General features: G+C 40.0%; 1 protein-coding gene across 2 annotated transcripts in view; it reads left to right on the top strand.

Moving 5' to 3' along the window:
- The window catches only part of LOC126469818 (exportin-4-like), a 225,342-nt gene that overhangs the window by 51,401 nt on the left and 150,537 nt on the right, over positions 1-23,404 (top strand). The window contains exons 4-5 of one of the 2 annotated variants that reach the window (XM_050097100.1): positions 2,074-2,181; positions 12,826-12,942. In XM_050097100.1, coding sequence (XP_049953057.1) covers positions 2,074-2,181; positions 12,826-12,942 — 225 coding nt within the window. Of the gene's footprint in view, positions 1-2,073; positions 2,182-12,825; positions 12,943-21,140; positions 21,226-23,404 lie in introns of those variants that run through there. The other variant, XM_050097101.1, reaches the window with a different exon arrangement.

Here is a 23,404-nt window from a genome sequence, read left to right as displayed (position 1 = left end):
AGAGGCCATGTCATGAGGGTCATATCCCCCCCCCCCCCCCAACCCTACCCAAAGCAAAGTTTCAGTAAAAACATTTATATTTGTACATGTATTTACTTTTAATTTTCTCCTCTAACTTCCTCAGTTTTTGAACAGCTCTGAAGGAACCATAGTTGTTAATGCTGCATTTGATGTTCTTGAAGTAGCCAGTGAGAAATATTGAAACAGATGATGTCAGCTTGAGAATGCGCTCTCTTTTGAATGGCTAATACAATTTCCCTCCATTGTGTTTTCAGCAGCGGTGAACGAATCTGTTTTACTTTTGTTGCAGTAACCTCATCCCTAAGGATTACGAAGTGGTGCATGTCATACGGATTTATAGCCAGAGAAAGAAATCGTGTGAAGTGTGGTGGAGCTATGAGCCTTATTGCTCATAAATAAGGTACTGGTGGGATTAGTGGAGCTGCAAAAAGGAAGACGATTGAGTTAGTCGCAACATTAAAAAAAACTTTGTTTGCGGGAAGCATATTAAGTCTTATAAAAATTTTACCGTTAAAATACCTATGAGTTAAAATGTGTGTGGACTTTTTAATAACAGGTGAACTGCCTATAAGAAAGAAGACAGTTGTAGACTTGTAAAACGCTTGTAGAAAACTGTGTGTGGAAATATGGAAGGAGAAGGCGTTCTAAGCACACTTGTACACAAAGCACACGAAATATCGGACTGTGACAGCTTAGCAGCTGAACTGCCGCATAAACTGTTAAAATTACTGCCAGATAAAACATGCTGTAAGGTCGAAGAAGCCAAGACCACAGCCTATTGAGGATGATGATAAACTGGTCGCAGTGGCAATTATACCATACATCAGCAAAAATTGAGAGAATACGCCGAAAACGCAATGTGCTTGTTTTGCCCTCCATCCGATATGAAAACCTTGTTAGGACCTGTCAAGGATGACCTAGGACTTCGGAACCCAGGAGTCTACCACATCCTTTGCCAGTGTGAAAAAATGTATGTAGGCCAGATGATCCGAACAATACAGGAGAGGTGCAAAGTCCGCTGTGGCAGAGCACTGCATTTTCCACGGACATGTGATGAATCATGATGACACAAAATTGTTGCAGCAAACAAACACCTTCTGGGATTGTATTCTCAAAGAGACAATGGAGATCCAACAACATGACGAGCCAATAAATAAGGCCAGCTGCTTTCCATTAAGCAAGGCCTGGGACCAAGCCTGGAATATGATCAAAGCACAGCAGCTGTTTACACACAAATCCACTTCCATCAGGATACAGCTGCAGAAGTACTGTGGTCTGTGATCCGTCACACGGTGCCGCACTTCCCCCACTACCAGGTGCTGTGCTTCCCAGCCACCGCACCCAGATCATTCTCAGAGGCGGCCAGATGGAGGTTGCATGAAAAGTGTGGGGGGGGGGGGGGGGGGGGGTGTAAGTATATAAAGTCAGCATCCATCAGAGGTAAATCAGACTCCATGAACACCTAAAGATGGCAAGAAATTGGCTTTCCGAAATATCACGCCTGTTGAACGACGCCACCCGTATGAATACCTGAGAAATATTAAATATTTCGGTGCACTGGGAAAACATAAAATCTTGAAATGCAATAAAATCCATGCCATGCAAGTGTTTTGTAATTGTCTGTATTTTATAATTTTTGCCACACACTTTCCAGTAATTTCATATAAATTTTCTCTTAGGTTTGAATTTCACTATCTCGTTGCGCATTCAGCTTCTTGTTACTTTGTTAAAGCCAAATATACAGCTGAAAGATGTATACAAGGGCAGTAAAGTGGATGTACCTTACCATCGGTAATTCTTGTAGGCTGCCTTCCACTACATGGATTGTGACCAGAACACCTTCCCAGCCCCTCCCTCTCTCTCATTTAATCTTCATGTTCTAGGTGATTTCTATTTTGATAAAGCATGGCAGCATTGATGACTTTGCTATTAACTATATGGATTGTGACCAAATCACCTTCCCTGCCACTCCCTTCTCTCTCTCTCTCTCTCTCTCTCTCTCTCTCTCTCTCTCTCTCTCTCTCTCTCTCTCACTTAATCTTTATGTTCTAGGTGATCGCTATTTTGATAAAACGTGGCAGCATTGATGATTTTGGTATTAAGAGGGGTCACCTACTGACTACCATTGAAGCAATGATTCGGAGTGGAGATACACCAAAAGTAAGTTGTTGATAGATATACTTGATTCTAAATTTTTTGAAATTGTTTTGTTTTCAGCTGTTGTTATTGAAATAAATGATTCACAAATAAGCATCAGTGAATTATTTTTGAATAATTTCTGTACACGTTTCACAGCCCCTATTAAATCGTTAAAGGTTAAAATCACTGTTCTGCAGAAACTGTAAACTTTTTGTTGAAAATTAGAATTTATTGACACATCATGAATGGACAGTTTTGGAATTAGTGCCCATTTTCAAATGATGCATGTACACTTAAACATATGTATCTCAAAATATTCTGAATGTGGACTGTCTTTAAATTTGATAAATGTGTACATTGACAAATGGTTGCTACACCAACAAATCAGTGCATCTCATATAATCCTTGAACTACTTTTGCCCACCTTTGTGTAATGGCTTATCTGGTAAGGGTGCTAGGTAATGAACAATGCCCAGAACTGTTCAAACGAAGGTTTAGTAAGTTACCTCCTTCATGTGAAAAATTATTTTTCGTTAGGATTCTCTCATTGAATATGTTTGATATCAGCCTTTTCTGCGAGTAGTTTTATGTGGTCACTGTCCTTTAAATTTCTGGGAGCACATACTCTTTAATATTTTACAGTTTTGACTGTTTCCTGTGATTGATCTCCAGTTGCGAAATCAAACAGTAATCGGATTTTCTGCCTATTTATGCACTAGGCATTAATTTTTTTGTATTGAGGGTCAGCTACCTACCCCTGTACCAAGTGTCAATAGTCTGTGAGCTTTAATGCATTTACTATGCTAAACATTCTAAATTCAACAGTAGAACAAAGCAAGGAAGGAATATATCCTGACAGCTACAGATCTTAGTCGAACATACGAACTTTTCCTGCTTGATCATTCTTTCCCATACTGAGAAAACCAATCTTCTCCTCAATGACATTGTTTAATTTTTTTGTTTTCCTGTACGCATTTGTACCATCTCGCTTTTCATTACAGTTTCTTTTTAACTAACAATTTTGAGAATCATTGCTTACTGTAGCACTTCATACTTTTTCCACTGAATTGACTACAAAGCAGCATCTAACTGTGTCATTGCCCATTATCCTATTGTAGTCAGTCATGCTCCATCTTGGGCCATTCTGTGGAAGGGAATGAAAAATGTGAGCCTATGGACATCTGTTGTGCAAACACTCCAGCACAATTTGTGCAAAAAGAGCAATATTTGACATACTTTATTTATTTTAATTATTGGGTAATTAGAACCAGTTTTCATAACTCAGTGAATACAGTGCTAATTACCTCATTTGTGGATAAACCTTGGAACACAAGAAAATAGTTTACTTGTTTGTTTTTAAGCTGTGGGTAAAAACTGCCCCTAGATTGAATTACTTCTGTAACCTGTCTAATTCAGCCTTTACTGCGTCCGACATTGTGAATGGGACTGGCTGTGCATGACAAAATTTAGGCACAATGGACTGCGTGAGTGACATGTAAGCTTAAAACTTTTTGGCCATACCCACTGTTGATTGGAGTAACCGCTGATAATTATCTAATAATGATTCTAAATCTTGGAATAGTACCAAGGTTGACACCAGGTTCACCTCTTACAATACTTGGAAACCAAATGTAGTAAATACATGAAAATGAAGAGGTTTATTGCTGATGGTGAAAGTTCAACATACAAGGTGATTTACCCTTCTACATTCTTGTATTTTGCCCATATAGTAATGCTCTCTCTCAAAGGAATCTTTTGTCAGCAATATGAAATAACCTGCAACTGTGACGGCTGCAAGCAGGGGGAGGCCAAACACTGAGAGGTTCCTGGTTAATCAAGGAAGCTACAGCTCCTGCATCAGACTGAAATTGAGTCATAATACAATTGATATTCAACTCAATTAGGAGTATATTAGCTGCTTGGCCAGGTTCTGCCAACATTGGAGTTAAAACGAACACCGATACTTAGTCAGGCTCTACTTCCCACAGTGTATCAGTTCGCCCCACTTTTCTCGTGCTCTGGTACACAAGTAACATGAGAACACTCGTGAAATTTGTGGCACTTCCTACAGTCTGGACAAAACTTATACATCAGTGAGGGGCAAATATGACACTCACTTGGGGTGGCCTTTATGACCTGTTGCAGGTACAGAAAGATAACACTGTCTGTCTATGCACCTCTTTCCAGGTGAAATGTCTGATGCAGTGGAGGTGCTTTTTGTATTATCTAAGGAACACTAGATGTCTGTCTAGGCTGTGTCTGTTCACTAATATTCAGAAATCTACTTGAGAGCAAGAAACACTTCCTTGTCTGGTGGTCTAATTTGTCATCACGTGATGGAGAGCTTAGCTATTTGCCAACTAACTGAAAATGCATTTTGAGCTGCTGCAGAAACCGCTTCCAGTTTTGGCAATATTTGTGAATGCATTTATCTTGGTTGGATGATTCCAAACTTCCTCGCTTCTTATGGCACCACTCGTAATCTATTACCGTGTGAGGTGGCCCAGTGGTTAGCACACTTGAATCGCCAATAATGATCGAACACCTCGTATAAAATAATTCCCTCAGCATCACCCGATTTAGTCCGACTACATTCCATTATTCTTGTTTTGCTTTTGTTGATGTTCATCTTATATCCTCCTTTCAAGACACTGTTCATTCCGTTCAACTGCTCTTCCAGATCCTTTGCTGTCTCTGACAGAATTACAATGTCATCGGCGAACCTCAACGTTTTTATTTCTTCTCCATGGATTTTAATTTCTACTCCAAATTTTTCTTTTGTTTCCCTTACTTTTTGCTCAATATACAGATTGAATAACATTGGGGATAGGCTACAACCCTGTCTCACTCCCATCCCAACCACTGCTTCACTTTCATGCCCCTCTGCGCTTACAGCTGCCATCTAGCTTCTGTACAAATTGTAAATAGCTTTTCACTCCCTGTATTTTACCCCTGCCACCTTCAGAATTTGAAAGAGAGTATTTCAGTCAACATTGTCAAAAGCTTTCTCTAAGTCTACAAATGCTAGAAACGTAGGTTTGCCTTTCCTTAATCGAGCTTCTAAGATAAGTCGTAGGGTCAGTATTGCCTCACGTGTTCCAACATTTCTACGGAATCCAAATTGATCTTCCCCAAGGTCGGCTTCTACCAGTTTTTCCATTCATCTGTAAAGAATTCGTGTTAGGCATTTGCAGGCATGACTTATTAAACTGATAGTTCGGTAATTTTCACATCTGTCAACACCTGCTTTCTGTGGGATTGGAATTATTATATTCTTCTTGAAGTATGAGGGTATTTTGCCTGTCTCATACATCTTGCTCACCAGATGGTAGAGTTTTTTCAGGGCTGGCTCTCCGAAAGCTATCACTAGATGTAATGGAATGTTGTCTACTCCTGGGTCCTTGTTTCGACTTAGGTCTTTCAGTGCTCTGTCAAACTCTTCACGCAGTATCATATCTCCCATTTCATCTTCATCCTCTTCCATTTACATAATATTGTCCTGAAGAACAATGCACTTTTATAGACCCTCTATATACTCCTCCCGCCTTTCTGCTTTCCCTTCTTTGCTTAGAACTGGGTTTCCATCTGAGCTCTTGATATTCATTCAAGTGGTTCTCTTTTCTCCAAAGGTCTCTTTAATTTTCCTGTAGGCAGTATCTATCTTATCCCTAGAGATATACATCTCTACATCCTTACACCCCCCATGAACCATGGACCTTGCCGTTGGTGGGGAGGCTTGCGTGCCTCAGCGATACAGATGGCCGTACCGTAGGTGCAACCACAACGGAGGGGTATCTGTTGAGAGGCCAGACAAACATGTGGTTCCTGAAGAGGGGCAGCAGCCTTTTCAGTAGTTGCAGGGGCAACAGTCTGGATGATTGACTGATCTGGCCTTGTAACATTAACCAAAACGGCCCTGCTGTGCTGGTACTGCGAACAGCTGAAAGCAAGGGGAAACTACAGCCGTATTTTTTCCCGAGGACATGCAGCTTTACTGTATGATTAAATGATGATGGCGTCCTCTTGGGTAAAATATTCCGGAGGTAAAATAGTCCCCCATTCGGATCTCTGGGCGGGGACTACTCAGGAGGACGTCGTTATCAGGAGAAAGAAAACTGGTGTTCTACGGATCGTAGCGTGGAATGTCAGATCACTTAAGCGGGCAGGTAGGTTAGAAAATTTAAAAAGGGAAATGGATAGGTTAAAGTTAGATATAGTGGGAATTAGTGAAGTTCGGTGGCGGGAGGAACAAGACTTTTGGTCTGGTGATTACAGGGTTATAAATACAAAATCAAATAGGGGTAATGCAGGAGTAGGTTTAATAATGAATAAAAAAAATAGGAGTGCGGGTTAGCTACTACAAACAGCATAGTGAACGCATTATTGTGGCCAAGATAGACACAAAGCCCATGCCTACTACAGTAGTACAAGTTTATATGCCAACTAGCTCTGCAGATGATGAAGAAATAGATGAAATGTATGACGAGATAAAAGAAATTATTCAGGTAGTGAAGGGAGACGAAAATTTAAGTCATGGGTGACTGGAATTCGTCAGTAGGAAAAGGGAGAGAAGGAAACATAGTAGGTGAATACGGATTGGGGGGAAGAAATGAAAGAGGAAGCCGCCTTGTAGAATTTTGCACAGAGCATAACTTAATCATAACTAACACTTGGTTCAAGAATCATAAAAGAAGGTTGTATACCTGGAAGAATCCTGGAGATACTAAAAGGTATCAGATAGATTATATAATGGTAAGACAGAGATTTAGGAACCAGGTTTTAAATTGTAAGACATTTCCAGGGGCAGATGTGGATTCTGACCACAATCTATTGGTTATGAACTGCAGATTGAAACTGAAGAAACTGCAAAAAGGTGGGAATTTAAGGAGATGGGACCTGGATAAACTGAAAGAACCAGAGGTTGTAGAGTGTTTCAGGGAGAGCATAAGGGAACAATTGACAGGAAAGGGGGAAAGAAATACAGTAGAAGAAGAATGGGTAGCTTTGAGGGATGAAGTAGTGAAGGCAGCAGACGATCAAGTAGGTAAAAAGACGAGGGCTAATAGAAATCCTTGGGTAACAGAAGAAATATTGAATTTAATTGATGAAAGGAGAAAATATAAAAATGCAGTAAATGAAGCAGGCAAAAAGGAATACAAACGTCTCAAAAATGAGATCTACAGGAAGTGCAAAATGGCTAAGCAGGGATGGCTAGAGGACAAATGTAAGGATGTAGAGGCTTGTCTCACTAGGGGTAAGATAGATACTGCCTACAGGAAACTTAAAGAGACCTTTGGAGAGAAGAGAACCACTTGTATGAATATCAAGAGCTCAGATGGCAACCCAGTTCTAAGCAAAGAAGGGAAGGCAGAAAGGTGGAAGGAGTATATAGAGGGTTTATACAATGGCAATGTACTTGAGGACAATATTATGGAAATGGAAGAGGATGTAGATGAAGACGAAATGGGAGATAAGATACTGCGTGAAGAGTGTGACAGAGCACTGAAAGACCTGAGTCGAAACAAGGCCCCGGGAGTAGACAACATTCCATTAGAACTACTGATGGCCTTGGGAGAGCCAGGCCTAACAAAACTCTACCATCTGGTGAGCAAGATGTATGAGACAGGCGAAATACCCTCAGACTTCAAGAAGAATATAATAATTCCAATCCCAAAGAAAGCAGGTGTTGACAGATGTGAAAATTACCGAACTATCAGTTTAATAAGTCACAGCTGCAAAATACTAACGCGAATTCTTTACAGACGAATGGAAAAACTGGTAGAAGCGGACCTCGGGGAAGATCAGTTTGGATTCCGTAGAAATGTTGGAACACGTGAGGCAATACTAACCTTACGACTTATCTTAGAAGAAAGATTAAGAAAAGGCAAACCTACGTTTCTAGCATTTGTAGACTTAGAGAAAGCTTTTGACAATGTTAACTGGAATACTCTCTTTCAAATTCTGAAGGTGGCAGGGGTAAAATACAGGGAGTGAAAAGCTATTTACAATTTGTACAGCAACCAGATGGCAGTTATAAGAGTCTAGGGGCATGAAAGGGAAGCAGTGGTTGGGAAAGGAGTGAGACAGGGTTGTAGCCTATCCCCGATGTTATTCAATCTGTATATTGAGCAAGCAGTAAAGGAAACAAAAGAAAAATTCGGAGTAGGTATTAAAACTCATGGAGAAGAAGTAAAAACTTTGAGGTTCGCCGATGACATTGTAATTCTGTCAGAGACAGCAAAGGACTTGGAAGAGCAGTTGAACGGAATGGACAGTGTCTTGAAAGGAGGATATAAGATGAACATCAACAAAAGCAAAACGAGGATAATGGAATGTAGTCAAATTAAATCGGGTGATGCTGAGGGGATTAGATTAGGAAATGAGACACTTAAAGTAGTAAAGGAGTTTTGCTATTTAGGGAGTAAAATAACTGATGATGGTCGAAGTAGAGAGGATATAAAATGTAGACTGGCAATGGCAAGGAAATCGTTTCTGAAGAAGAGAAATTTGTTAACATCGAGTATAGATTTAAGTGTCAGGAAGTCGTTTCTGAAAGTATTTGTATGGAGTGTAGCCATGTATGGAAGTGAAACATGGACGATAACTAGTTTGGACAAGAAGAGAATAGAAGCTTTCGAAATGTGGTGCTACAGAAGAATGCTGAAGGTAAGGTGGGTAGATCATGTAACTAATGAGGAGGTATTGAATAGGATTGGGGAGAAGAGAAGTTTGTGGCACAACTTGACTAGAAGAAGGGATCGGTTGGTAGGACATGTTTTGAGGCATCAAGGAATCACAAATTTAGCATTGGAGGGCAGCGCGGAGGGTAAAAATCGTAGAGGGAGACCAAGAGATGAATACACTAAGGAGATTCAGAAAGATATAGTTTGCAGTAGGTACTGGGAGATGAAGAAGCTTGCACAGGATAGAGTAGCATGGAGAGCTGCATCAAACCAGTCTCAGGACTGAAGACCACAACAACAACAACAACATCCTTGCATTTGTCCTGTAGCGATCCCTGCTTGGCCATTTTGCACTTCCTGTCGATCTCATTTTTGAGATGTTTGTATTTCTGTTTGTCTGATTCATTTACTGCATTTTTGTATTTTCTCCTTTCATCGATTAAATTCAATATGCCTTCTGTTACCCAAGGATTTCTATTAGCCCTCGTCTTTTTACCTAAAAAGTTATGCCATCCATTAAATTACATGAAATGCAGTTTTCATTTATGATAATGTGGTGTTAATTTTACACACCTGATGCAACAGTTACTTGTTAAAGATTGTGGCAAGTGTGAGAAAATTGATAGCAAATTAGAATTTTACAGGCAGCATGTACTGCTGTTATTCTACTGATATGTGTTGCCTCTTTGACTCTTGCAAGAACTAGTAATATGCTAATAATTTAATCAGGGACTATTAAAAGGTTGATAGTTCTCTAAAGCTTTTAGACGCTGAGGTGACAAAAGTCATGGGATATCTCCTAATATCATGTCAGACCTCCTTGTGCAGGGCATATGCAGCAACTTGACATGGCATGGACTCAACAAGTCGTTGGAAGTCCTCTGTAAAAATATTGAGCCATGCTAGCTCTCTAGACATCCATGATTAGCCAGTGATGCTGGTGCAGGATTTTGTACACGAACTGACCTCTTGATTATGTCCCATAAATGTTCGATTGGATTCATGATAGGAATCTGGGTGGCCAGATCATTCACTTAGATTGTCCAGAATGTTAATCAAACCAATTGCGAACAGTTGTGGCCCGGTAACATGATGCAGCCATAAAATTTTCATTGTTCTTTTGGAACATAAAGTCCATGAATGGCTGCAAATGGTCTCCAAGTAGCTGAACATAAACATTTCCAGTCAATGATCAGTTCAATTTGACCAGAGGACCCAGTCCATTCCATGTAAACACAACCCACACCATTATGGAGCCACTACCAGTTTGCACAGTGCCTTGTTGACAACTTGGGTCCATGGCTTTGTGGAGGTGTGCACCACATTTGAACCCTGCCATCAGCTCATACCAAATGAAATTGGGACTCATCTGACCAGGCCACAGTTTTCCAATTGTCTAGGGTCCAACCGATATGGTCACAAGCCCAGGAGAGGTGCTGCAAGTGAGGTAATGTGATGTGCTGTTAGCAAAGGCACTGTATGTTCCACATTGATTTCTGCAGCTATTTCATGCAGTGTTGCATGTCTGTTAGTTGTTACAACTCTATGCAAACGCTGCTGCTCTTGGTCATTAAGTGAAGGCTACTGGCCACTGTGTTTGTCCTTGGGGAGAGGTAATACCTGAAATTTAGTATTCTTGACACACTCTTGACACTGTGGATATCTGAATAATGAATTCCTTAATAATGATTTCCAAAATGGAATGTGCCGTGCATCTTGCTCCAACTACCATTTCGTGTTCAGAGTCTATTAATTCCCATAGTGCAGCCATAATCACTTCAGAAACCATTTCACATGAATTAACTGAGTACAAATGACAGCTCCCAAATGCACTGTGCTTTCCTTTTACACATTGTGTTCACAATACTACTGCCACCTCTGTGTAACAACTCACATGAACGGACACAGGCAGACAGTGTTTGTTGGTAATGAGGATCACCCTGTGGCTAAACATGCCTTGGTGCACGGCCAGCACATCTTGGCACAGTGTTACACCGTCCGGGTTATCTGGATACTTCCCACTGACATCAACCTATCAGAACTCTGGAGATGGGAACTTGCTCTTCAGTATATTCTCTCTTCCCATTACCCACCAGGCCTCAACCTCTGCTAATTTCAAGTTGCCGCCCCTCGTACCTCACCTGTCATTCAACAACATCTTTGCCTCTGTACTTCCACCTCGACTGACATCTCTGCCCAACCTCTTTGCATTTAGATATGTCTGCCCATGTCTGTATATGTGCGGATGGATGTGTATACCTGTCCTTTTTTCCCCCTAAGGTAAGTCTTTCCGCTCCTGAGATGGGAATGACTCCTTACCCTCTCCCTTAAAACCCACATCCTTTCGTCTTTCCCTCTCCTTCCCTCTTTCCTGATGAAGCAACCATGGGTTGCGAAAGCTTGAATATTTGTGTGTGTGTTTTTTATTTTGTGGTGTATATCTACATACCAGCACTTTCTCGTTTGGTAAGTTAAAGCATCTTTGTTTTTTATACATATTTTTCCCACATGGAATAATTTTTTTTGTCACCTCAGTGTACAGTCTGTGCAACAGTGACTTAGTAATGCAGAAATTTTCCTATGATTTCATGACTCAATTCCATTCTGGCTATGTACATCTTAATTAAAGAAAAGGGGAAAACTAACTCAAAATATTGTAGTACTCTTCACTAGTGAGATTTGAACTGGCTGTTAAAACAGGCTTCACATAAGTAGATGCCACTATACTGCATAAATAGTATGACACTGTACTTGTAAAGTATGTCCTTTTTGCTGTAGTATTGGTTAACGTAGACCTCATAAAATGGAAGATAAAAGCAATTGTAATGTATGTATGGAACAACTTTCCTGGCTTGAAAAAATTAAATTTATTTCTTGCATATTAAATATTAAGAGTATTTCATTTAGTTGACATGAGAATACGAAATGAGTTTAACTGGATAATTTAGCACTACACAAGGAAATTGTTAGACAGTAGCAGAGTTCCCAAATATTTTCTGTAATGTTGCAGAGTCTCAAATACACTAACAGCAGGAAGAATATGTCTGCATAGATGGTCTCTTTCATGAGTGGATTTTGAACACTTTCAGAAATTTAAAATAAGTCTGAAAGGGAGCGGACCTGTCTTGTTTGAAAGATATAGTCTTTTCCACAGAAAGAGAACTCATCCTTTTTCGTCTAAGATCTAAATCACCTGTCTTGTTTCAGGCATTTGATGGTTTGTGAAAGACAGTAGGATGCGATGTATTCAGCTGAAGAAAGTAATTGTGTTGTCAAACAGTCTTCTTCATTTCTCCCATTCTTATCATACTACTAGAATGTGGAGGATCTTTTTAGATAAATGTAACACCAGTTGATAGATGAATCACTCATATAAACAATAAAGATAATGGCAATTTTTATGTATCTATATTGTGGATATCATAAGTTGGTTTCTTACCCAAGAATGAGACAAAAATCTGTCTGCTGTTCTATGATAACTGTGAATTGGTTTAAAAATGGCAGAAAATTGCTTAAGCCTGACATTTGTTGTGACTGTCCTGAAATATGCGCATGACATTGCTCACATTTTTTCAAACTGAACTGTATTGTTTCTCAAATTGCGAATGTTGTCCATAGGACATAACATAAAAATGTGCGGTTGGATATGGGTGTGAGTGCGAGTGTATACTTGTCCTTTTTTCCCCCTAAGGTAAGTCTTTCCACTCCCTGAATTGGAATGACTCCTTACCCTCTCCCTTAAAACCCACATCCTTTTGTCTTTCCCTCTCCTTCCCTCTTTCCTGATGAAGCAACCATTGGTTGCGAAAGCTTGAATTTTCTGTGTATGTTTGTGTTTGTTTGTTTGTGTGTCTATCGACCTGCCAGCGCTTTCAATTACTTTGTTTGTTAGAAATCATAGAAATCTGTAAAATGCATCAAAAATGTAATGTATTTCATTAATGTGAAAATGTTTGCTCAGCCAAATTTTGTTTGCTTCCAGAAACTTCTTGGATGTAACATCATCCTTGCCATTCTCCAGGAATTTGCTGTTACAGTGAAATCTTCTGATGTTGGCCTCTCATTTGAAACTCATTTCAAAGCCAAGAAGCAGTTTGAGGTGAGGAATTCTTATATCCCTTAAATCGAAAGTATTGATTTTTCTTGTAATCAGTAGTATTAAATATTCTAAATCTCCCTCAACTAAATAATTGAAACTTAATGCAGTATTCAGTCACAAATAGTTCTTTGTTGTTGTTTTTTAGCTCTGCATGTGAGCTAACTGCATGTTTATGATAGATGTTTTCCTGCATGTTTGCCAACAAGAACCTGTACGTTAGCAGTGTCTTTCAGTATCTACTTTTGGAAAATAGTGTTTAGTCCTTATTGGCAGTGACTGTGCTAAAGATAGCACTATATCAGCTGAATGAGGATGCAGTAGAAGTTTCTGATGGGTTTATTGGAGGAACAGTTTAAACAATCTCCTGTAGGGGTGAAGGGAAACCACAAAGGTTATAAACCAATATAGCTTGATTGGTGTTTTTTGTAGTATACATATAAATGAGAGTCAATTGTTTTAATTGCTACCCCCCTGATTTAATTTTGATTGAAAGTTCAGTACTACAACTTGAGTAAGGGGCCTTACTGGTAGCTGCATGTTTCATGAAGGTGCAACACTAGAAGTTTGTAACAGTGACACACACACACACACACACACACACACACACACACACACACAAGCTCAAATTATTGTCAACATCATAATGAGTACAGTTTTGTTTTTACACATGTGCTTCATTGTTGTGATGATGGAAACTGTCATTTGATGAGCTGCACCAAGTAAGGAAATTCATCTTTAAAATGATAAAAATGAATTTTCTGTGGAGGAGTAAAGATAACCGTGAATTGTGTAGTTGATACATTGAGTGTACATATGAAACCTAATAATGATCAACTGTACTTCTATTTTCATAGCTACCCTTCCTTACACACTACAAAGTCTCCCCTGTACAATTGAGCCATCTGTGGACAGCACCCTATAGTGACAGGCAATCACATGCCCAGTTTGCTGAAGTTCTTCGTAGAGTTTTCACAGAGAGGCGCAGTTTACAAAGCTGATCCACAAACAGCTTGCTTGTGCCATATCCGTTATATCCATACACACATAATTCTTCAGTTATCCACTTTAACCAATTGAAAAGGTACACGCCTAAAAGCCCTCCCCCCACTGCACCCCCCCCCCCACTTCCCTCCCCCCGCCCTCCCACCTTTATTGCCCTATACACCTTGGACTGGAACAGCTTGAACTTATGTTTGTCAGGGCTCTGACTGCCTTCTATTATGTTAGCATTTACTTTGATGGAGAGCTACAGTATCTCTGTTCAATCATGCTGTTCTGACATTTAATGTCAAAATATCCCTCTGATAGATCTAGATGCAAGAGCTAGCCCATGGCCCCACTCATCATATCCTATACTAGTCCTGTCACAGACATACCCAACTGTATCAAAGGTAAGACTGCCTATGAAAGCAGTTATGTCATACATCAACTCTGCCTCAACTTTGGTACATTGTTTTATATGGGTGTTACCACCAGCTAGCTGTCCACCCAAATGAATTGCCACTATCAAACTGTGGCCAAGATGACTGATTATTATTTTTATTCAATTAATTGGTTTAAATGTATTTTTTTATTTCTAATACTTTGCCACATCATTTTCAATATCGTATTGACATTTTTATTTGCTCTTATTTTTCTTCCTATCGTTTTTTTTTGTTTGAATTGTGCTTGTGTTCCCTATAATCTGCAGTCAAGTGCCAACCAGGACTGCTCATTGGTTGGTAATGTGGCTGCTCATGTAGCTGGTGTGAGGATAGTTTCAGGTGACCAATGACAGTGAGGAATTACAGTTTGCTTTTAGCACTGAAATTGAAATTTTTCTGTCTCGGCTTTGCTGATAGAGGTTAGCTGTAATCATCATGATCAAAGCGATCTGATTTTAGTCCTGCTGGAAATCCCTGCTGGAAATTATTGATCACTCTTTTCTTGGATACGTGGCATATCATGAGTTTGTGGTTAGGCTGGGCACAAGTTTAAATTTAGGGCTACAAAGCATGTCATCTGCCACAGTTCAGTCATTGGCCACTTAAAATCAGCTGTCGACAAAGTATCTGCAGTTTCTGTCTGTCATACATAGCAGCAGCTGTTTCCATCATTGCTCCATGTTACACATTAACAACATTAAGAAGTGACCCACTGCATTCATGTGTCACCTGTAATCTAGCGGAAGCCGGCGCACAGCAGCAAATGGGACAACCCTGTAGTGGGAAGTGACAGACATCAACTATCAAGTAATTTTAATCAAACTACAGTGTTCAGGGCCACTGTGGTGAGTAGAGTTCTGCATTCAGTAGCCATGAGGACTGAGAATTAAATTTTTCTTTTTGTTTACATTCAATATATATATTTTGAAGTTTATACTGAGGACAACAGTGAGTTTTAATGAGCTTACCACCTGTTCTGTGAAAGAACTGTTAAAAGCACCGTTCTTGAAGTATTGAAACCACTCACGACATGTTCTTTCACTAATAGCGTCCTTACGATACGTTCTTGAGAGCATTCGATGAGACTCAGCCGCTGTTTTCTCATATTGAAACAAAACAGTAACACCTCCCGCAAATGATGAGAATTAGGCTTGTAAACTGACATTTTCAATCAAGAACAACTTTATGATGCAGACACAAATTGACTAATGTTTGAATGGGGGTTATGTTGACTGAGGTCCAAGCTAACTGCCTGACATCTGTGATCTGTTTCTTTCAACTGCTACTTACCGTTGTCACCACCTATCGGCAAACAGCGGAAGCAAAGTTGTAGACTTTGTACAAGTGTTTGTCTATGATGTAGCATCTCTCATGCAAATTTTGACACACACACACACACACACACACACACGCGATGTGACAAACAGAAATGATGTTTTTATTCAAAGACAGTTATTACACTGAAGTCACCACGATTCATGATGGTCCCCTGGACAGGACATAGTTCTTAATAGTGTGTGTGTGTAATTCCCACAGATGGTAAAGCATGCTCTGCAATGTGCTTCCTTGCTAGCCACAGGGGTAGTAAGGAGTTCTGGTGGTAGGGCATTCCATTCCTCCATCAGTGCAGTTGGCAACTGTTGGATGGCCGTTGATGCATGTGGCCATGCTGCAATATGTCAATATGTTTCCCCAGTTCAACATACACATGCTTAATGGGATTTAAATCAGGGGTACGAGCAAACCATTCTATTTGCCAAATATCCTTTCTTTCCAAAAGCTCCTCCACCTGCACTGTTCGATGCAGTTGCACATTGTTATCCATAAAAATGAAGTAAGGCCCGAATGCATACCTGAAAAAATGCGCATGGTGAAGGAGTTAAGTGTGGCAGTAATGTGGACCAGTGAGTGTACTGCGTTCAAAGATTTGATTGTCATTATGCCCACTCCCCCTCCCCATAACACCTGGACCACCTCATGGCAAGAGCTAAGAACTTGTAATACACCGAGGAACATTGTTGAACGTAACTGTTTTGGTGGGCCAGGTGTTATAATGTGGGGACGCATAATTTTGCATGGGCGTACTGAACACCCATAACGTCTAACAGCGTACACTCACTGAACAGCATTACTTTGACACTGTACTCCTTCACCGTGTGCATCTTTTCAGGGATGGATTCGGCTCTGATCTTATTTTTGTGGATGGCAATGCATGACCACATCAAACAGCACAAGTGGAGGAACTCTTTGAGCAAGAGGATGTTCGGTGAAAGGACTGCCCTGCCCATTCCCTCTGACTTAAATCCCATGGAGCATGTGTGTGTGCATGGGGGATACATATTGCAACATTTCCACACGTTCCAGTGACCATCCAGAAGTTGTCAACTGTGCTGGTGGAGCAGTGGAATGCCCTACCACTAGAACTTCGTAACAACCCTGGGGCTAGCACGGAAGCACATTGCAGAGCATGCATTACTATCTGTGGTGATCACACACACACTATTAAGAACCATGTCCCACTGTTTGTAATGTTCAGGACACCTCCATGAATTGTGGTGACTTCAAAATGGTTCAAATGGCTCTGAGCACTATGGGACTCAACATCTTAGGTCATAAGTCCCCTAGAACTTAGAACTACTTAAACCTAACTAACCTTAGGACATCACACACACCCATGCCCGAGGCAGGATTCGAACCTGCGACCGTAGCAGTCCTGCGGTTCCAGACTGCAGCGCCAGAACTGCACGGCCACCGCGGCCGGTGTGGTGACTTCAGTGAAATTGTTATGCTAAAATAAATGTGTCATTTCTGTTAATCTCGTTGCGTATTTCTGTCAATTATCTTCGGTGCTCTACTGTAGCTGTTCTTGTTGTGCATGGTCCAAGTTTGATCGAGCTTGTTACTTGGTAGTGACACATCATGCTAAAGTTGCTTTCATCTTTAAGTTTAGCACAGCAGTGTTCTCCCCCTCCACCCCCCCCCCCCCTCCTCCCGCTCTCTCTCTCTCTCTCTCCCTCTCTCTCTCTCTCTCTCTCTCTCTCTCTCTCTCTCACACACACACACACACACACACACACACACACACACACCGGTGAGCAAAACTTAAAGATGAAAGTAACTTGTGCATGATGTGTCACTGCCAAGTAACATAGCTCAATGAAACATGGACTAATATATAAATGACCCTGTAACAGCCATTTACCCCCAAAATTACCTTTATATCTGTTTACTACATCCTGTTAAAAACAACACGTTGAGTTCTGTCTGCAAGGAAATCTTGAATCCAAATGCAAAGATGGTTGAATACTTGGTAGGATCATATTTTGTTCAGTAAATGACACTGTGGAGCTGTATCAAATCCCTTTCAAAATATAAGGAACACGACATCAACCTGGGCAGCATTGCCTACAGTTTTATGGGTCTCCTGAACAGAGCGAGCCGATTTTTCAAAGATTTCTGTTTGAAGAATTTTTGTTAATTTTTTGTAAAGGTGATTTTTGTGCTCCAAGAAGGTCATAATGCCGAGCTCACCAGACAAAAAATTAGTCAGCCCTAGAGAAATTGTTACAAGCTACCATGTAATTCCAGCCCTGGTCTTGATAAACACCTGAATTCTGTTAGGAAGTTGAGTCCACAACGTAGTGCAGGTATGTCACATTCAGGTTAAGCCACTTCCTGAGGATCTGAACCTGCAATTCCATCAAATTACAAGGATGCTGTGTTGACGTTTTACTTCCTGGTGCAGCATGTCCCGCAAATTTTCTACAGGGGGTTAAGGACAGGTGGTTTTGCAAACAATAGAGCTGTAAAAAGAGGGGGGGGGGGGGGAGAGAGATTGTTCAAAAACCAGTCACATATTCTTCCAGCCCAATGAACTTTGCTGTTGTCGCCTAGAAAAATAGGGGTATCAGTGGTGACGGATACCAGATGTACATTGCAATAGTTCCCGTCACTATGTTCTGTTGTTAACAGGTTGTGACGGGCCTTCATGCACTGCTTACAGCAATTCATGTCGAGTTTGGAAGCAATTTTGACTCTCAAGTCGTGAAATGCATCTCCAGTCCCTTCCAGTCAAGATCTTTCTCTGACCACAATTCAGACCTCACATTTCATGGCCACGTGTTTTACACCACTGCTTGTAGACACATTGAACAATCCACTTGAAACACCAACAAATTCAGCAACTTCACACACCGTATGGCTGTGGGCACAGCCAAACACGATTGCATTGTTTTGGCACTGTCATGTCCTTTCATTTACCCATGTTTATTTATGTCCACTTGAATCATAAATTTCTCACTGATCGCTATTGCCTTATGCTCACCTAGAGACAGTGTGTGCACAGTTGAGTACATGACTTGATTTCTGCACCATCTGTAAAAGCCTTACGATTCATCTGTGTGCACACGCTGGGGTGACTAATGTTTTGTCCAGTGAACTTATAATGGTATTAAATCACTGATAAAGATAAATAATTATGTGCATCTGTTTGATGAGCCTTCTTTAAAACACAAATAACCTTTGCTTATTTCCAATCACTTGGTGCTCTCTGTTGCTGTAGCAACCTACAATAAACTGCTGCTAGAAGGGGAACAAATTCTTTTGCATAATCTGTGTAGACTCTCAGTAGTATATCATCCAGTTGAGGTACCTTTCTGCTATTCAGTGGTTTTTATTGAGTTTCTTTTCCACTATCACTTATTTCAGTATCTTCCATTTCACTATTCATGAGGTGATTGAAAGTATGAGGGGTCTCTGCTTCCACTCCTCTTATGGTCTGTTTTCACAGTTCATTGTTGATAGCAGTGGAGGCATGTAAACAGTATCTATAATGTACCTCTAGTAGAAAAAAGCACATCAATTAAGATCTGCTGATGTAGGAGGGCTATTTGTGCATTTTCTAATAGTTTGGACCTTTACAGCCTACCCAGTACTGAGGAATGTGTTCTTGAGTAATCTTTGAAAGACAGATACCAATATAGTGGATCTCCAAGGAAAACTAGTTATCAGAATCAAGTTCTTCTGCATCATATCCATGTACAACATCCCAGTCACACTGTCAGCCATAAATAAGCTGTGTAGGAGGGCTATTTGTGCATTTTCTAATAGTTTGGACCTTTACAGCCTACCCAGTACTGAGGAATGTGTTCTTGAGTAATCTTTGAAAGACAGATACCAATATAGTGGAGCTCCAAGGAAAACTAGTTATCAGAATCAAGTTCTTCTGCATCATATCCATGTACAACATCCCAGTCACACTGTCAGCCATAAATAAGCTGTAAACTTTTTTTAAAAGAATGGCACAATAAAGCATCTCTCACACTAGCCAGTTTCACATAACTGCTGTGAATCCCTGATTTCCACACTGAGCTAGTTCACCTTCCCACTTAGATGAAGAGGTATCTCATTAGTTGACCCCACTTGTGACAAAAATGTTCATCCTGTGTTTCCTCACTAAGGATAAAATTTGAGACTCTTACCAGGAATACCACGTCACATTGTGCACTGTGGAAGTCTTGCAGTTATTTAAATCCGATAAGGCTTGAACACCGATAGTTGTCACAATACAAGTCACACTGTGGAAAGAGGACTCGCCCGTTCTCTGCTGGCTTACTGAGTGGAACTGCAAACAGGGATTTTTTGAATGCAGTCCACATCTATGCTGAAACAACAAAGATAGCATATTAATCCCCCCCATCACAGGCGACCTGTGTCTTCGAACTGTTTTTGTGAATATTCTGAGCAGTTGCAATTTGGTCATAACACCCTACTATTGACAAAATGGATTCACATACTTCAAAGTACAGTACTCTGGAAGGATGAAGGTAGGATGCAAGGGAGGGGATGAGTGAGTTCAGCAACTGATCAAGCCACTGCACCCTGCTAGTCATTGCATGAAACAGAAGACTTTCCTCTTACTAACACTATGTTGTTTACATGTTTTAGTGAGTGACAGTTCAGAAAATCAGCTTCAAACTTACATTATTGGTTTAGAAATTTCTTGTATTGTGCAAAGTGCACTATGGAACTTGAATAATTTTACCTTCTGTATTAATTGCTAATTCTGGGAATTTGCCCAGTAGCCTTTTTCAGGGACAATGTCTTCTTTCTCTCAATGATTTTCAGTTAAGTTATCTGTGCAAATCCACAACATACTAACATTGACTAAACTGAATGCTTACAAACATACCATCAGTCTCCAATCCCTTCCCTCTGAATAATGTGATAAGAATCCAAGAAATCAAACAGTACTCAAGAATAGGTCACACTAGACAGTCCATTTCAAACAATAAATTCAAGGCTTCCATTTACTCTACATGCTTTTGTATTTATATAAATAAAGCCTCATATCAACTGCAAGTATTTAATTTAATTGATTGAGTTCAGAATCTGTGCACTAATTGCGTAATTGAATGTAACTGGACTTGTTTTATTTCTCTTTACATGTACTGTCTTGCACTTACAGTTTATTGAAAATAATTTCTGTGTACACCATTCTGAATTTCATAACAGCTACTCAACAATGGCATTGTAAGCAACAAGTATTCCTTTCTCTGGATATAAGGGTGGTAGTGACAGATTGTCCCACAAGGAGCCTCTACATACTATTTTGAATCAGTTGACTGACCATCATTTGTGGAGAAACATCAGTTACACTAGAGAGCTTATTTTCATAAATAGTTTCACATACTAGGTGATTTTACAGTTGTGGACATAACAGAACAACATGCTAACATAAAGTTCTGTTTCCTGTTAGGGAAATCAGCTGCAGAAACCCTATTGGTATGACCCAGAAACCAAGCAACAATGAAACCTATGGAAGACTACTTCATCACCATGACTGAAGAAAGCAAAACAGGTGAGAACCAACATGAAAACATTGTTGGTTTGTTTTCAGAATGTGAAGGGACTGTCTGCAATGATTTTGTTCCCCAAGGTACCATAGTTAAGCAGCATTGTTACTTTCAAGTGCTAAAAGAATGTTTGAAAGATACTGAGAAAAGATTAGTCTACGTTGAAGTGTTCAAGGGATTGGCTCATCCTCTGCAACAATGCTCTTGCTTACACATCATTGAATGTAAGTTTTTATCCAAACACAAAAGACAACAGTTTCACACTCACACTACTCATTGGATATGTGACCTTCCTTATTATGAGAAGTGTCCGAAAAGTGAGTGGTTTTCAAGAAATGGAAGATGTGAAACAAAACTTATAGAGATACTGTGAGACAGATTTTTGAAAATCTCTGTGCATTGTTTCATGAGAAAAGATTGGGATGAAAGCATTGGGTCTGCTGGATAATATTCTGAAGATGATTACAGTGAATTAAAAAGTGTGTAGTCAGATGAAATGAAACCTAACAAGAGTTCTGCCAGTACCTATCATTGTAGTTATTTCGAGAAACTTCAGTTATATTTCAACATCAGGGGTTTTTATTGTTTTTTATCTGTATGTTTTGGTCAGTGTAATCAGTGAGAGTGTAGATAGATATAAAAATTTAAGTTATATTTTTTTATATGCTGTTTCAGTACCAGGCTTATTAATTTGTGATTGTGTGAAGCTTTTGTTGTACCAAGTGATTTTATGTTGGTCCTTGACCCTTATCACCACCATACTTAATATGTATTCATCCAGAGGCTGATGAATGATATGTATAAACTTTTATTTGACTCCGTGTATCACATCCGAGATACAAGGGCTGTCTGAAAAGTTCTTGGCACCACCCAGCTATTGCAGCAATACTCACGTGATTTTTTCCTCTTATATTGTCACACTTAATAATAGAGGCCACATAAAATTGCAAGTCTTTCCAGGCAGCAGTTGACTGTAGGCAGTCATTTGAAGCAGTTACTGTGCATGTGGTATTAAATTCTTTGTAAAAGAAGGTTTAACACCAACCAAAATTCATTTGCAGCTTGTAATCATGTACGGCGGCTCTTCACCATCAATTCCTACAGTAAAAATCGAATGTGCTGCTTACATCTTACGCCAGGAATTGAACATGAGAAAGCTTTGTGCAAAATGGGTGCCACGTGTGCTCACTGCAGATCACAAATGCATTTACACAACACTTTCTGCGGTTCTTCAGCTATAAAGAAGTGATGGACGGTGCTATCTACAGAAAAGATTGGTGTTTTGTGATGTGGAAGGAATTTCGTTGATCGGCTATCGTTAAAAAGGTAAAACCATAATTGGAGGATAACACTCTTAACTTTTAACGAAACCGGTTGCAAGCATTCTTGAAAGCAGACATGACATAAAAAAGAAAAAACTCATCTTCCATGAGGGTGTTGCACCTGCCCACAAAAGTGTCTTGGCAATGGAGAAATTGAGGAATTTGCACTATGAAGTGCCGGAACATTTGGCTTCCTCAGACTTACCTGTTCTCAAAACCGAAGAAATTCCTCACTGGTCAGTGTTTTTTTTTTCCGATCAATAAGCCACTGCGGCTGTAGATGGGTACTTTGCAGCACTTCTGGAGGAACATTACAGAGAGTGGATAGTGGCATTGGAACACTGCTGAATAAAATGTATTGATAAAAGAGGAGATTATGTTGAAAAATAAAACTTCTTTGTAATCATAAATTGTCATTTTCACTATCAGATCAAGAACTTTTCAGACCGCCCTTGTAAATGACTGAGGTAGGTGGTCCATTTTGTATGACAGCAGACTTGTATTCAAAAGGAATTTGGCCATCCTGATTGAGGTTTTCCATTGTTTACCTGAATTTCTTGAGCTGAATGCCTGGATGGTTGCTGTAACAAGTTGGTAGGGGGGTTATGGCTCGGAACTCTCACTTGGGTAGACGAAAGTTCAAATTGAGCGAAGTTGCACAGTGGTAACTATGAGAATGGTTCCTTGAAAAAGGAACCAAGCTCGTACTCCATGTGTAATGATTTTATTGTTGAAGGGGATGTTAAATCCTGAGCTTGCTTCCTTTACTTACCGAGGTTCCAATCCACGTCTGACAATTCAGATTTATGTTTTCTGTTGTTTCCCTAAATAGATTAAGGGCATTGCTTATTTCATACTTGAT

The sequence above is a fragment of the Schistocerca serialis genome, chromosome 3, assembly GCF_023864345.2.
Source record: "Schistocerca serialis cubense isolate TAMUIC-IGC-003099 chromosome 3, iqSchSeri2.2, whole genome shotgun sequence".
NCBI lineage: Eukaryota > Metazoa > Arthropoda > Insecta > Orthoptera > Acrididae > Schistocerca > Schistocerca serialis.
Note: the sequence above shows the minus strand (reverse complement) of the source record. Positions and strands in the feature narration are given on the sequence as shown.